The sequence below is a fragment of the Orcinus orca genome, chromosome 16, assembly GCF_937001465.1.
Source record: "Orcinus orca chromosome 16, mOrcOrc1.1, whole genome shotgun sequence".
Classification (NCBI taxonomy): Eukaryota; Metazoa; Chordata; class Mammalia; order Artiodactyla; family Delphinidae; genus Orcinus; species Orcinus orca.
Window position 1 is genome coordinate 28980890 of NC_064574.1, and position 13212 is coordinate 28994101.

The 13212-nt window shown below is 43.8% G+C and overlaps 1 protein-coding gene across 1 annotated transcript; it reads right to left on the reverse strand.

Moving 5' to 3' along the window:
• Window positions 1–282: 282 nt before the first annotated feature.
• SIRPB2 (signal regulatory protein beta 2) lies at window positions 283–13009 on the reverse strand. Its single transcript, XM_012534073.3, is given in 5 exon segments — window positions 283–3078; window positions 4148–4213; window positions 4748–5089; window positions 6162–6527; window positions 12778–13009. Coding segments are annotated over 5 exon segments (1128 nt in total). The 5' UTR covers window positions 12965–13009; the 3' UTR covers window positions 283–2911.
• Between the last annotated feature and the right edge of the window lie 203 nt (window positions 13010–13212).

Consider the following 13212-nt stretch of genomic DNA (forward strand, 5'->3'; position numbering starts at 1 on the left):
GGTGATCTCGGGAGGCTTCTTGAAGGAAGCAGTTATGTGGAGACTTGGCTGAATTAGGGAATGTGTGTGGCCAAGGCCCATGTGGGTGCCAGAGTGGAGTCAGTTTAAAGGGTGGTGTTGGGAGATAAGATAGGGGTGTGTGTTGCAGGGAACAGACTCTGCAGGACCCTGTCAGGTGAGGAGATTTTCAGGGGCAGAGAAGGCAACCACCTCCAGTTATTTCAGAGGCCCAGTTCCGTGCTATTCGTTTCCCATGGCTGCTGTAACACATTACCACAAATCTGATGGCATGAAACAACAGAAATTTATTCTCTCCTATTTCTGGAGGCCAGAGTATGAAATCAGTATCACTGGGCTGAAATCAAGGTGTTAGGGGGCCATGCTCCCTCCAGAGACACTGGGGAGAATCTGCTCCTTGCTTCTTCCAGCTTCTTGTGGCTGCCAGCATTGTTTAGCTTGTGGCCGCATCACTCCCATCTCTGCCTTTGTGGTCACATTGCTTTCTCCTCCTCCTCTGGGTGGAATCTCCCTCTGTCTGTCTCTCATCAGGACACTTGTGATTGCATTTAGGGCCCACCTGAATAATCCAGGACCACTGTTCCATTTATAGATCTTTAATCACATCTGCAAAGTCCTTTTTGCCATATAAGGTAACATTAACAGGTTCCAAGGATTATGACTTGGATATCTTTTGTGGGAGACATTATTCAATTTACTATATCTACCCTTTCTTCTGATATCTGGTAATTCAATGATTTATTCAATTTTCAGTGCAGTGTAAACCTTGACACTTGTTTCTTTGTCCTTTTTTGTAACACGATTATCTGATTTAAGTTTTGATTGTTGAGGCATCCATTTCAAAGAGGCATCCCCTTCAATGTGTTTATCTTGAATAAAAACGTTGCCAGCCACAGGGCTAGATAGAGTCAGGCCATCTTCCCCCATAGAGCTTCCTTTGTTTTAGAGATCTTGTTTGTTTTCAGTAACTGATCATTTGAGCTACCAGTTGTTTTTTTTTTTCTTCTTCTTCCTGGGCTTTAAATTCCCACTCTTAAGTTTTAAATTTACCAATAAAGAGTGAGCCCACAAAATCATCAACCCCAATAAAACAGAACCCCAGGTGCTGTCTCTCTCTCTCTTTCTCTCTCTTTCTCTTTCCCTGTGACCTCACTGTGTGGCCCCAGGAATGCTGTGTAAATTCCAGGTCTTGTAAAGTAATAAGCCTCTGTTTCTTCAAAGTTCCCTGATGGGTATCACTGAAGGGCATCTTGCACTCATAATACCAACCACAAGGGCCAGTCCAACCACAACACTGGTTATCGATATGCTGAAACTGGCACAAAACACTCAGACTAAATTAATGGCCCCTTAGACTTAGTATTATTCCAGCTGCTTTTCTGTTTGTTATGATGAAAAACATCCAGACTAATCCACGTCCCTACCTAATAGGTGCTAATAAATGTTTGTGTGGAAAGAGGAAAGGGAGTTTGCATGCACCGAGTGTACACAGAGCACATAGCACATAGTAAGCCCTCAGTGGATGTTGAATTGAATTGCTTCTTATACAGTGCAGAGAGTCCACGTGATTGTCCTCGACGTTCCAAGAGGAGCAGTTTGTTACTAATGGTGGTCAGGGAGGGAGCGGGGGCTTCAGGATTAGAAATCGGGCATGTCTGACTCTAAGGAATGCATGCTTTCCCCTACATCAGGGTTCCTCAACTTCGGTACTACGGATACATTGGACCAGATAACTCTCCATTGTGGGGTATGCCCTGTGCATTATAGGATAATTAGCGGCATCCCCGACCTCTACCCGCTAGATGACAATGGTACCCCCCAAGCTGTGACAATCAAAAATGTCTCTAGACATTGCCACATACCCCCTGGGGGGGCAAAGTATTCTCTTCTTGAGAACTACTGCCCTCCATTATGCTGTCCTAGTGGAGGTGGAGGTATAAAGAGATGCCATTTCATCTGGGAATTGAATTCAGGTGTCCCATGGAACAAGTAAGAAACTGTCTCTATGCCACAGAGGTGGAGATCACTGGTTATCTACTGATGTTTACTCTCTGATTCTCTAGTGACAGATTTTAGCTGGGCGCACCTTGCTAGAATAAAGACTACATTTCCTAGCCTTCCTTGCAGCTAGGTGTGACCATGTGACCACATTCCAGCCAATTAGAGGTGATGTGGACAAATTCCCAGCTGTGACCTTGAAGGGAAGTGTCATTCTCCCCTTCACTACTTCTTTCCCTGGTCTTTCTGCCTGGGATATGGACCTGGTAACAACAAGATCAAGGAATCCTGGGTCTCAATACCAGGGAGTCCCGAATTGCCTGGCTGGCTTATACTGGAATATTACTAAAGAAACCAACTTTCTTCTGATTTGAGCCACTGTTATTTAAGAGTTTTGTTAAAGTTGCCAAACCTGCATTCTAACTGTTACAGCCACCCAAGTCAGCCACAGTGGAGAAGGAAAGAAGGCAGGAAAGGAGGAAGGAAGGATGTAGATGGAGGGGCACAGGTGGTCTGGTTGGGCTCAGAGACACTCAGGGAAACCTTCTGGGAAAGACTCTGAGTTGCATCTTGAAGGAAGAGAAAATGTGGAGTGGGGAGCAAGGGGGCAAGCCCTCCAGAAGGGCCTACAGCAGGAGCAAGGGCCTCAAGGAGAGACCTGGGCAAGGTCTTGAAGAACAAGGAGGGCTTGAACAGGCTGAGAAGAGAGAGGAAGGCAAATCAGAGGGGAGCCCAGTGCCAAATGGGGAATTTCGCCAGGTGAAAGGAAATCGGGTGTAGGGAATCTGGAGTTCGTCATGAGGCCTGAGGGCAACTGGAGGCTGGAATTGGAGGCAGAGGAATGATTGGGGAGTCCCTGGCCCTCTGTTAGAGGACCCACTCTAGGGCTGACCAGTCATCCATACCCCATGCCCCATGCCAAGATAAGCACAGCTGCTGGGCCTGAATTTTTGACATCTTCTTGTCAAGGGTTCCTCCGGTGGGCAGCCAGAGCCAGCAGGACTGCAGCCAAAGTCACAGCTTTCAGTCCCAGGACCACAAGAGTGAGCACAGACAGGAGGCCTGGGGGACACAGAGGAAAGCTCAGGAAGAATCCCAGCTGAGCCCCCAACAGCCCACACCTCAGTGCCTCTATGCTGGAGTTGGGTCAAACTTCTGTATAACCTCTGGGGCCTCATCCTTTTTACCCTGGAAGAGATCAAAGACCTCCCATCCCCCTGTCCCAGGCTCGAAGAGCCTTTGCCCAATATCCTACCTGTACCTTTAATCATTTGACAGCATCTCTGACCTCTGATAACAATAGAAAATTGCTTTCGTTATAGACTGCTCAGCTCCTCTGTCCCAGGCCCTGAGCTAAGCACTTCCTAATTGCCTTATATAATCCTCAAACTAATATTGCAAGGTAGGATAGCAATCCAGCTTGTATAGATAAGGAGACAGATCCAGAGTGGGGAAGTGATTTGCTCAGGTCTACATGTGTCAAAGTAGTGATGGGACCAAGTGATTTGGCTCCCAAGAATGGCAGGAACAGGGCTGAGCATCAGGGAAGCTAACCTGGTCACCTCTATTCCAAGTTCGCCCCAGTTATCAAGTGCCCTTGAGTGTACCTTGAGGTGATGTGACAGGCACAGTTCTGGGCACTTGACACATGTGGCCCCATTGGATCTGTACATAACCCCATGAGGTAGGTTCTCTGTTTCTTATCTCCCTTCTTCCCCCTAGATCACAGAGCAGGGCACCAGAGATTCAAGCAGTAAGGCAACTTGTCCATAATCTCACAGCTAGAAAGGGGCTCAATCCAGGAAGCCTGGCTACAAAGCCATGTTCTTCAGCACTGTTAAGCACAGCTTCATAGTGCAGCCTTGCTCTGAATCACGGGGAGCTCACCACCTCGTAAGCAAGACTGCCCACTGAAGAGTTAGCACTGACTGTTAGAAAGTCCTTCCTTTGACTGAGCTTTAATGTGGTTCTCTGGGTTCTGGTTCTGCAGCTGAGATGGAGTCCTGGGAACTGTCTTAGTGGCAGAAGGGCCCTAGAAGTCTGGGACTGCACCTTTCCCATGGCCAAGCCATCTCTGGCCCCACTTACCTGTGGGAGCCTGGTTAACGCCACTGGAGATAGGTACACTCACCTGATGGAAATACCTTGGCTGCACGTTCATTGGTGAATTCTGACTCTTGGAGAGAAGTGTGCTTTGCTGCAAGGGAGAGAAGTGGTCTCACACTCCCCTTTCTTTCTATCACTCCACTTCTTGAGTCCCTGTGTTAGGAGCTGGGGTCCCTGAGATGAGTCTGCCAGTTTCTGCCTGGGATGGGGGCTAGAAGTCAAGCCCTGTAGTTAGAACTGCATGAGCCTCTCTGGGGTAGGGACAATGCTTGCTTCATTGCAGTGTCTGCAGCACCTAGTACAGTGTAGAGTAGTCAACAGGCATGCAATAGATGTTTGTTGAATCATTAACAGTCTATAAAATGTTCTGTGGAGCTCAGAATGGGGATAAATTAACTCTGCCTGGGAGAAGGAGAAGGTTTCACAGAGGAGGGGCTATTTGTGCTGGGCCTTGAAGGATGAGTAGAAGTTCTCCGTAGAAAAGGAGAAAGCATTCCAGGCAGAGGGAATAGCTTATGTAAAGGCCTTGAGGCTAAGAAGAGCTAGCTTGTTTGGGACATGATGAAATTTTCCTTGTGGACCACCTCCCCCTCTCCCCCAACATCTCCTAAACCACCTGTCTCACCTTTGACTCTCAGCCTGGTGCCCTGTCCAGATAGGTATTGCCCGTTGGGTTTCCTCTGAAACTTTACACAGTAATAAGTGCCTGAATGCTCAGTGGAGATGCCACGCAGAAGAATGCTGAAATCATTGTTGGAAGCCCGGACCGCTGTCACATTGGGGTAGGAGATATCTCTAAAGTTGTAAATGGCCTCCCGGCTCAGACCAGCTCCCCGAAACCACCTGATGGGTCCGGGGGGACCATCTCCAAGCACCGTGCGGTTCAGGAAGACAGTGTCTCCAGTGGTTGCCAATACCAACTCCTGGGGTTAGATGATCCAGAGGTCTGGCTCTGGGTCCCCAGCTCCTGCAGCCAAAGACAGGACTTTGTTGTTCCCTCTATCCCTCCGTAGTCCAATCATTTCCTCCCTCATATCTACCCTCCCTTTGCTTCCCCTGTTTTTTTCACTCAGGCACTCCCTCCCGCATTCCCTTGTTATTCACTAATTGATTCACTCAGTAAAGGAATTCTCAGTACCTACTATATGCTGATGCTAGGATTGGGGAAAAGGAAGCTTGCTAAGACCTACAAATGTCCTGCCCTGGAGAAGTTCTCAGTCTGGGGGTGGAGATGGTCCAGAAAATCCCCCTGAGGTTGGAAACCCAGAGGACTGCAGGACTAAGAGAGGCTTGGAAGGAGTCAGAGAAGACTTCCTGAAATGCTTGCATTAAGTTAAAATGAACCCCCCTCCCCACCCCACCACACATACATGGATACCCTCCATGTCAACGGTTTATGGGGGTTTCACAAACATCAGTTCTTCTATTTCATCACCTGAATATCCCTTGAAGTAGGAATTTTGTTGCCTATTTTGCAAGTTAAGCACTTGAAGGAGAGAGAGCTGAAGTGACTAATTTAAGAACACATTTCTACTGAATGACAGACCCAGGATTTGGGTGTCCAGGTCACCAATGGTGGACTTATAGATAGTATGACTGGTTACTTGGGGATTAAATGATCAGCCCCAGTTCTTGACTCTCCTCTGATAGTGTGGCACATCCATACTCTTGCTGTGGATTCATGGTGGCCAGGTACACTTCCTTGTCTCTTAACTTTGACCTTAGCCATGTGACTTGCTTTAGCCAATGGGCTGTTAGCAGATATTATATGAGTAGAAGCTTGAAATGTGCTTAGGGTGTTGGGACTCGCCCTCTTGTGCTTCTGCCATCTCCATGAGAAATATGTACTCTGGCCAAACTTCTGGAATGAGACATGTAGAACAGAACCACCCCAGCTGCCTGTAAATGTGTGAGTGAGACATACTAATTGTTATATGCCACTGAGATTTTGTGTGTGCAGCATGATTGTGGATAAAGGTGACAGATGCAGAGAGACAGATCAGAGCAGAATGCTATGACCTGCAGGGCCTGATACTCACTCTTCACAAGCACAGAGGTGCCCTCGTCCAGCTTCTTTCCTGAGTGCTCATTCAAGCCATCAAGTCTCACACAATGGTAGCTTCCAGCATGTTTCGCGGTGACATTGTGGATATAGATGGAATAGTCGCAATTAAGTGGTTCCAGTGTCTTCTGGATCATGGGCATTACCCCGGGGAAGAAGCCATGTTTGAAGTTATAAATTTCCTGCTGGTCCTGGTTGCTCACCTTGACCCATTTTATCATGTCATCATTGCAGGAGCCGACTACTGTACACCTCAGCAGGAGTGTCTCACCTTCTGCCACCAGCATGGGGCCTTCAGGCTGCAGGACCTGCCATTTACCCCCCTTGCTCTGCTCAGAAGCTCCTGCAACAGAGGAAGAAAGGCCTTGTGCTGGGCTGGAGGGACTTGGAGCCCTAAGAGGCAAACTTAACATAAACCAGCCATCAGCTGGTCAAGAACAATTGCTTAGAACACTTGAGGGGTGTTGTTGGAGAGGGAAGTAAAAGAGGAGATGAGGCAGCTGGCTATTAAGATGATGAGCAGGGCTATTAAATGGATTACTTATGAGTAATAGATGGCACTTGAGTGCTCACCATGTGCCAGGCAATGCATGTATTATCTCATTTATTCCTCCAACACTCCTTAGAGGTTGGCAGCATCATCCCCATCTTACAATAGAAGACATTGAGAACCCAGAAAGAGTTAGGTAGCTTTCCCAGGATCACTGCTGATTGGGCTGAATTTTGCCTCCCCCACAAATTCATATACTGAAGTCCTAACTCCCAGTACCTCAGAATGAGATTCCATTTGGAGATAGGGTCTTTAAATAGGTAATTAAGTTAAAATTAGGTCACATAGGTGGGTCCTAACCCAAATATAACTGGTGACCTTATAAGAAGAAGATAGGTTGAACTATTGAGTTTGGCTTGAGACTGGGCACAGAGAAGGAAGGCCAAGCCCTCCCAATGGAAGTTCTTCTACACCTGGGTTATGAATAGCAACTCAGGTACTCCCTCCAAGAGCTCTGTGAGGTTCTCCATTTCTGAGAGAAAACTAATACTCAAGGAGGTGCAGAAACCTGAGGGGAACCATGCATTCAGTAGGTGTCATGGCCAGGATTTGGACTCAGATCAACTGCCTCAAGATTCTGCTCACTACAGATCATCAGCTTTGTGCCTCGAGTTTCCCTTCATCTGTGCTTCCATCAGGCCTTGGGAATAACTTGGTCTCATTCCAAGACTTAAGTTTGTATCGCAGTGTTTCTCAGTTGGGAGTGAGGTAGGGGAGTAGAATGAAGCAAACATTCCCTTCTAACAGGATCTAGGGAAGTGTTGTGGAATTCTAAATTAATTTCCCCTCATCTTCAGCTAGGCATGCACCATTAGCCACTAAGAACTGCCTCATAGCTGTGACCAAGTGACACCCCACATTCAATCCTAGGAATTACGTTTGTCCTTAGTTCCAGGAAGTTCAGCAAACACCCACCCCCAAACACCATTATTTGAGTCAGTCAGACCTTGTTCTCTCTAATTCTTTCTAGTCGTTCTTCCCCTGGCCTCAGGTAGTTTCCTCACATGGATGTGCTAAACTGTGCCCATCACTCAGCAGAGGGCTGAGAATAATGCCTGCTCCCACCTGTAAAACTGGAAAACCTCATGATCGACAGGGCAATGGGTAGACTACACAGAAGGGAGTACTCTACCTAGAGAGAGGTGCTCTGGTCCCACCTAGCAAATCTAGAAAGCAAGGTCCCAAAATAATAAAATATAGTAACATTCTACTGTGAGGCTTATAATGCATGTGTAGGTAAAGTTAAGGCAATAATAGAATAAAGGCTGGTGTGGGGAGAATGTTAGTATACCATCATAAGGTTCTTATACTATATGTGAAATGGTATGATATCACTTAAGGTGATGTTGATAAATTACAGAGGTATATTATAAACCCTAAAACAACCACTAAACTTCAAAATAAAGTTATAGCTAATAAGCCAATAAAGGAGAGAAAATAACATTATAAAAATATTAAATTACCAAATGAAAACAGAAAAAGAGGAAAAAGGGAACAAAGAACAAGTAGAACAAATAGGAAAGTAATAGATTTAGACCTAATCATATCAAAGATTACTTTAAATGTAAATGGTCTAAATATTCCCTGTAAAAGTTAGAGATTGTCAGATTGGACAAAAAAGTAATATCCAACTACATGTTGCCTACAAGAACTCCACTGTAAATATAAAGATGCAAATATGTTAAAAGAAGAATGATGGAAAAAGATATATCATAGTAACACTAATCAAAAGCTGGAGTGACTATATTAATATCAGATAACCTAGATTTTGGAGCAAAAAATATCTCCAGGAATAAAGAATGCCATTTGACAATGATAAAGGGGTAAAATAATCAAGAAGACATAAAACCCTCAAGCATTTATGCACCTAATAACAGAACTTGAAAGTATATGAAGCAAAACCCAACAGAACTGCAGGGAGAAACAGACAAATCCACAGTTACAGTCTGAGATTTCAATATCCTTATTTCAATAGTTGATAGAACAAATAGGCAGAAAATCAGAAAGAATACAGAAGATTTAAAAATACTATCAACAACTTAGTCTAATTGATATTTACAGAAAATTATATCCCCAAATAGCAGGATATACAGTTACTTTCAATTGTACAAGGAACATTTACAAAGATAGAGCATGTTCTGAGTCATAAAAAAGTCTCAATAAATTTAAAAGAATTCAAGTCATGAAAAGCATGAACTTTGACCACAATGGAATTAAATTAGTAGAATCAGTAACAGACAGATGCCACGAAAACTTCAGATGTTTGAAAACTAATACATGAGTCAAAGACAAAATAAAAGGGTAATTAGGAAGTATTTTGATCTGAATGAAAATGAAAACACAGCATTAAAGTTTGTGGCATGTTGCTTAAGCTGGTGGATATTTTAGCATTAAATGCTTATTTAGGAAGGAAGAAAAGACTTAAATGAATGACCGTAGTTTCATCTTAAAATAGAAAAAAAGGAGCAAATTAAATCAAAAGTAAATAAAAGAAAGGAAACTACAAGGATCTGAGTGAAAATCAATAAAGTAGAAAACCAAAAACAATAGAGAAAATCAACAAGAATAAAATCTTTGAGAAGATCATTAAAACTAATACATCTCTAGCCCTTCTGAATAAGGAGAGAAGGAGAGCGAGAGAAAGAGAAAGAGAGAGAGAGTGTGAGAGCCATAGATAGGTATCAGGAATGAGAGAGGTGACACCAGTACAGTTTTTACAGATATTAAAAGGATAATTAGGCATTGTTATTAACAAGTTTCATGGCTATATATACTTAACAAGACAAACAAATTTCTTGAAAATCACAAACTACCAAAGCTACCTCAAGAAGAGATAAATAGATGTTTCTATCTATTTAAAACATTTAATTTGTTTTAAAAACCTTCCCACAAAGAAAACTCCAAGTCCAGATAGCTTCACTGGTGAATTCTACCATATATTTAGATACAACACCAAAATCTTGATCGATAAAAGAACAAGTTGATAAATAAAAATTAAGAACTCTTAAAAGGAGTTCAAAAGACACTTGTGAAAGAAGAAAAGATAAGCCACAGAGTAGGAACAAATCTTTGCAAAGCATACATCTGATAAAAGGTTTGTAACCAGAATATACAAAGAATTCTCAAAACTCAATAATAAGAAACACAATTTAAAAATGGGAGTTGAACGGACCCTCATCAAAAAAAATGCACGTGAAAGATATTCAACATCATTACACATTAGGGAAATGCAAATTAAAACTACAAACAGATATCACCACACACCTTTTAGAATGACTGAAATTGAAAAGGCTGACTATACCAAGTGTTGGCAAGGATGTGGGGGAAATGTTATCCTCCTACATTGATGATGAAAATGTAAAGTGGTACAACCACTTTGGAAAACACTTTGGCAGTGTCTTAAAAAGTTAAACAATCACCTACCATATGATCCAGTCATTTTATTCTTAAGTATTTTCCCAAGAGAAATGAAAGCATATGTCCACACAAAGACTTTTATATGAATGTTCAAAGATGCTTTACTTGTAATAGCCCCAAACTGCGAACAACCCAAATGTCTGTCAATAGGTTAATGGAAAAACAAACTGGTTTATCCATAAGGTAGCTAGAAATGAAAAGAAATGACTATTGATATGTGCAACAATATGAATGAATCTTAGAATAATTACAATGAGTAAAAGAAGCTAGGCAAACAGGAGTATAAACTGTATGATTTCTGTTGTATAAAGTTCTAGAAATTGCAGACTACTCTATCGTGATGGAAAGCAGATAAGCTGTTGCCTGGGGAGAGGAGGAGGAGTGGAAAGGGTGAATCACAAGGAAACTTTTATGGGTGTTTGAGGTATTCCTCATCTTGATTATCTTGGTGATAAGTTCACAAGTGTGAAATGTCCAATGCCCACAAAACTTGTCAAATTGTACACCTTAAATATGTACAGTTTATTGTATGTCAATTATACCTCAATAAAGCTGTTAAAAAATTTATAAAGATGAAGCTTCTGTGTGTGATGAGAAAAGGAGAACTAATGGAGTAGAGGCAGTGGGAGGAGATGAGGGCTCAGAAAGTCTCATGATTCTTATCCCAGTTGGGGTGAGTCTGGGAAAGTGAAATAGCAGGGAGGAAACTGGAGCCTGGAATAAGGCCCTGTGCCCCCCACCTCTCTCTCTCTCCCTTTCTTGATTCTCCTTCTATGTTGTCACATGGACTTTGGGAATTGTCCTCGGTGCTTTGTCTCTACCTTAGCTGTGGAGCTGGACCATTCCCTTTCCCACAGCTCTGGGATTTCTTTCCACCCATTTTCCATCTGCATGCTCTTGTTTTTCATGATTCCTATTGAGGGGTTCCCTTTTGGAAGCATGATAGAAATCAATATTTGTCAAAAATATTTTGAATATATTTTATCCCGGTTAGTTTAGATATATGATTTCCTAACCTAGTGCCTAACATGTAATGGACACTCAAAAGTCTTTGTGAAACGAGTTAATAAGAATTACGATTCACATTTTCCTCGAGAAAACCAGCTGGAAGAAGGGAAGTGGTGCCCCAAGTCACAGCCAGTGAACGAGGGAGCATCCAGGTCTGACTCCACACCAGGGTCCCACTGGGGCCTCTCTTGGGGGTGACAATTCTGGAGGACCCTAGGTGTGATGAACAGAATCTGGACCTCAGTAGGGCTTGGGGCAGAGACCCACATGGGCAGGTGGTGGAATGAGCCCACTGATAGCCATGCATCTTGTCTGGTGGATCAGAGGGTTCTGGGCTCAGAGGGTGAGTTGTACCCAGAAGGCCCAAAAGTCAGGAGCTAAATCAGCCTGATCCTGACTTAGAGGATACATGGGTATGATAATAATAGCCAACAGTTATTAAATCTTTACATCGTGCCAGGTATTTATAGGCATTATCTCATTGAATCCTCCAAACAAAGAGGTAGGTCCCAGGATTAGTTGCATTTTGGCTCATGGATGTTTGATTTGTATCATTGCACAGGGCCCAAAACTTAGACAAGCCTCATGCTTGCCTTAATGCTCTACTGCTGCTGTCTTAAAATTCTTAATACTTTTTTTTTAACGTCTTTATTGGAGTATAATTGCTTTACAATGGTGTGTTAGTTTCTGCTTTATAACAAAGTGAATCAGTTATGCATAGACATGTTCCCATATCTCTCCCCTCTTGCATCTCCCTCCCTCCCACCCTCCCTATCCCACCCCTCTAGGTGGTCACAAAGCACCAAGCTGATCTCCCTGTGCTATGCGGCTGCTTCCCACTAGCTATCTATTTTACGTTTGGTAGTGGATATATATGTCCATGCCACTCTCTCACATTGTCACAGCTTACCCTTCCCCCTCCCCATGTCCTCAAGTCCATTCTCTAGTAGGTCTGTGTCTTTATTCCCGTCTTACCCCTAGGTTCTTCATGCCCTTTTATTTATTTATTTATTTTAATTTTTTATTTAATTATTTTTTCCCTTAGATTCCATATATATGTTTTAGCATACAGTATTTGTTTTTCTCTTTCTGACTTACTTCACTCTGTATGACAGACTCTAGGTCCATCCACCTCACTACAAATATCTCAATTTCGTTTCTTTTTATGGCTGAGTCATATATCTTGAGAAAACCATAATTCAAAGAGTCATGTACCAAAATGTTCATTGCAGCTCTTAATACTTTTTGAACAAAGGACCTGTACTTTTATTTTTCACAAGGCTGGGCAAATTATGTAGCTGGTCCTGGGCTGAGCCTCACCATTTTTATATTTAATACAGTACCCCTAGAGAAAGGCCCCAAAGAGCAGTTCTTTGTAGATAGGCATACAAGTGTCTGAGCCAGAACCCGGCGGTATGAGCCCAGAGCCTGGGAGCTTAACATCCCTGTGCTGCCCAAGAAGTTCTGCTTCTCTCAACACTTGGTCTGCACTCTGCTGGGATCAGGAAAGTTCTCAGCTCTCCCCTCCCCCTCCATCTTGGTGGGGTCAAGCCCCTCCTGGCTCCTCTCTGTGGGATCAGCCAGGGGTGGATCCTGTTCTGTCCCAGATCCTACTCACCCCAGAGGACAAGGAGCAGTGCCAGCAGCCAGGAGCGGGGAGATGAATGAGCCAGGCGGGTAGGGGTGGGCATCACTGGGGGCAAAGTGTGCCTCCCGTGGTCTCCTAGACTGGCCACCATTCCGTTCTCTGATCGGTGTTGGAGTCTGAAGTGAGATCTCTGGGCAAGGCTTTTTCTGCTTCTCATGGCCAAGGCTACTTGGGGAAATATTTTCACTACAGCAAGACAAGGCTGCTGGTGTAAGAGGAAGAAGCTGGGTGAAGAGGTTTCCGGCTTTCGTGTCTGAGCAGTAGTTCCTGTAATCACTCTGTCAAAGACTTGACCTTTTCCAGACCCTGTCCTTGGCATCCTGGAAGGGAGATGAGCATGGCTGTCATAGTGTGCCCTCAAGTCAGCCTGACTTTGGATCAAGAATCAGGTCTGCCTCTTCCTGG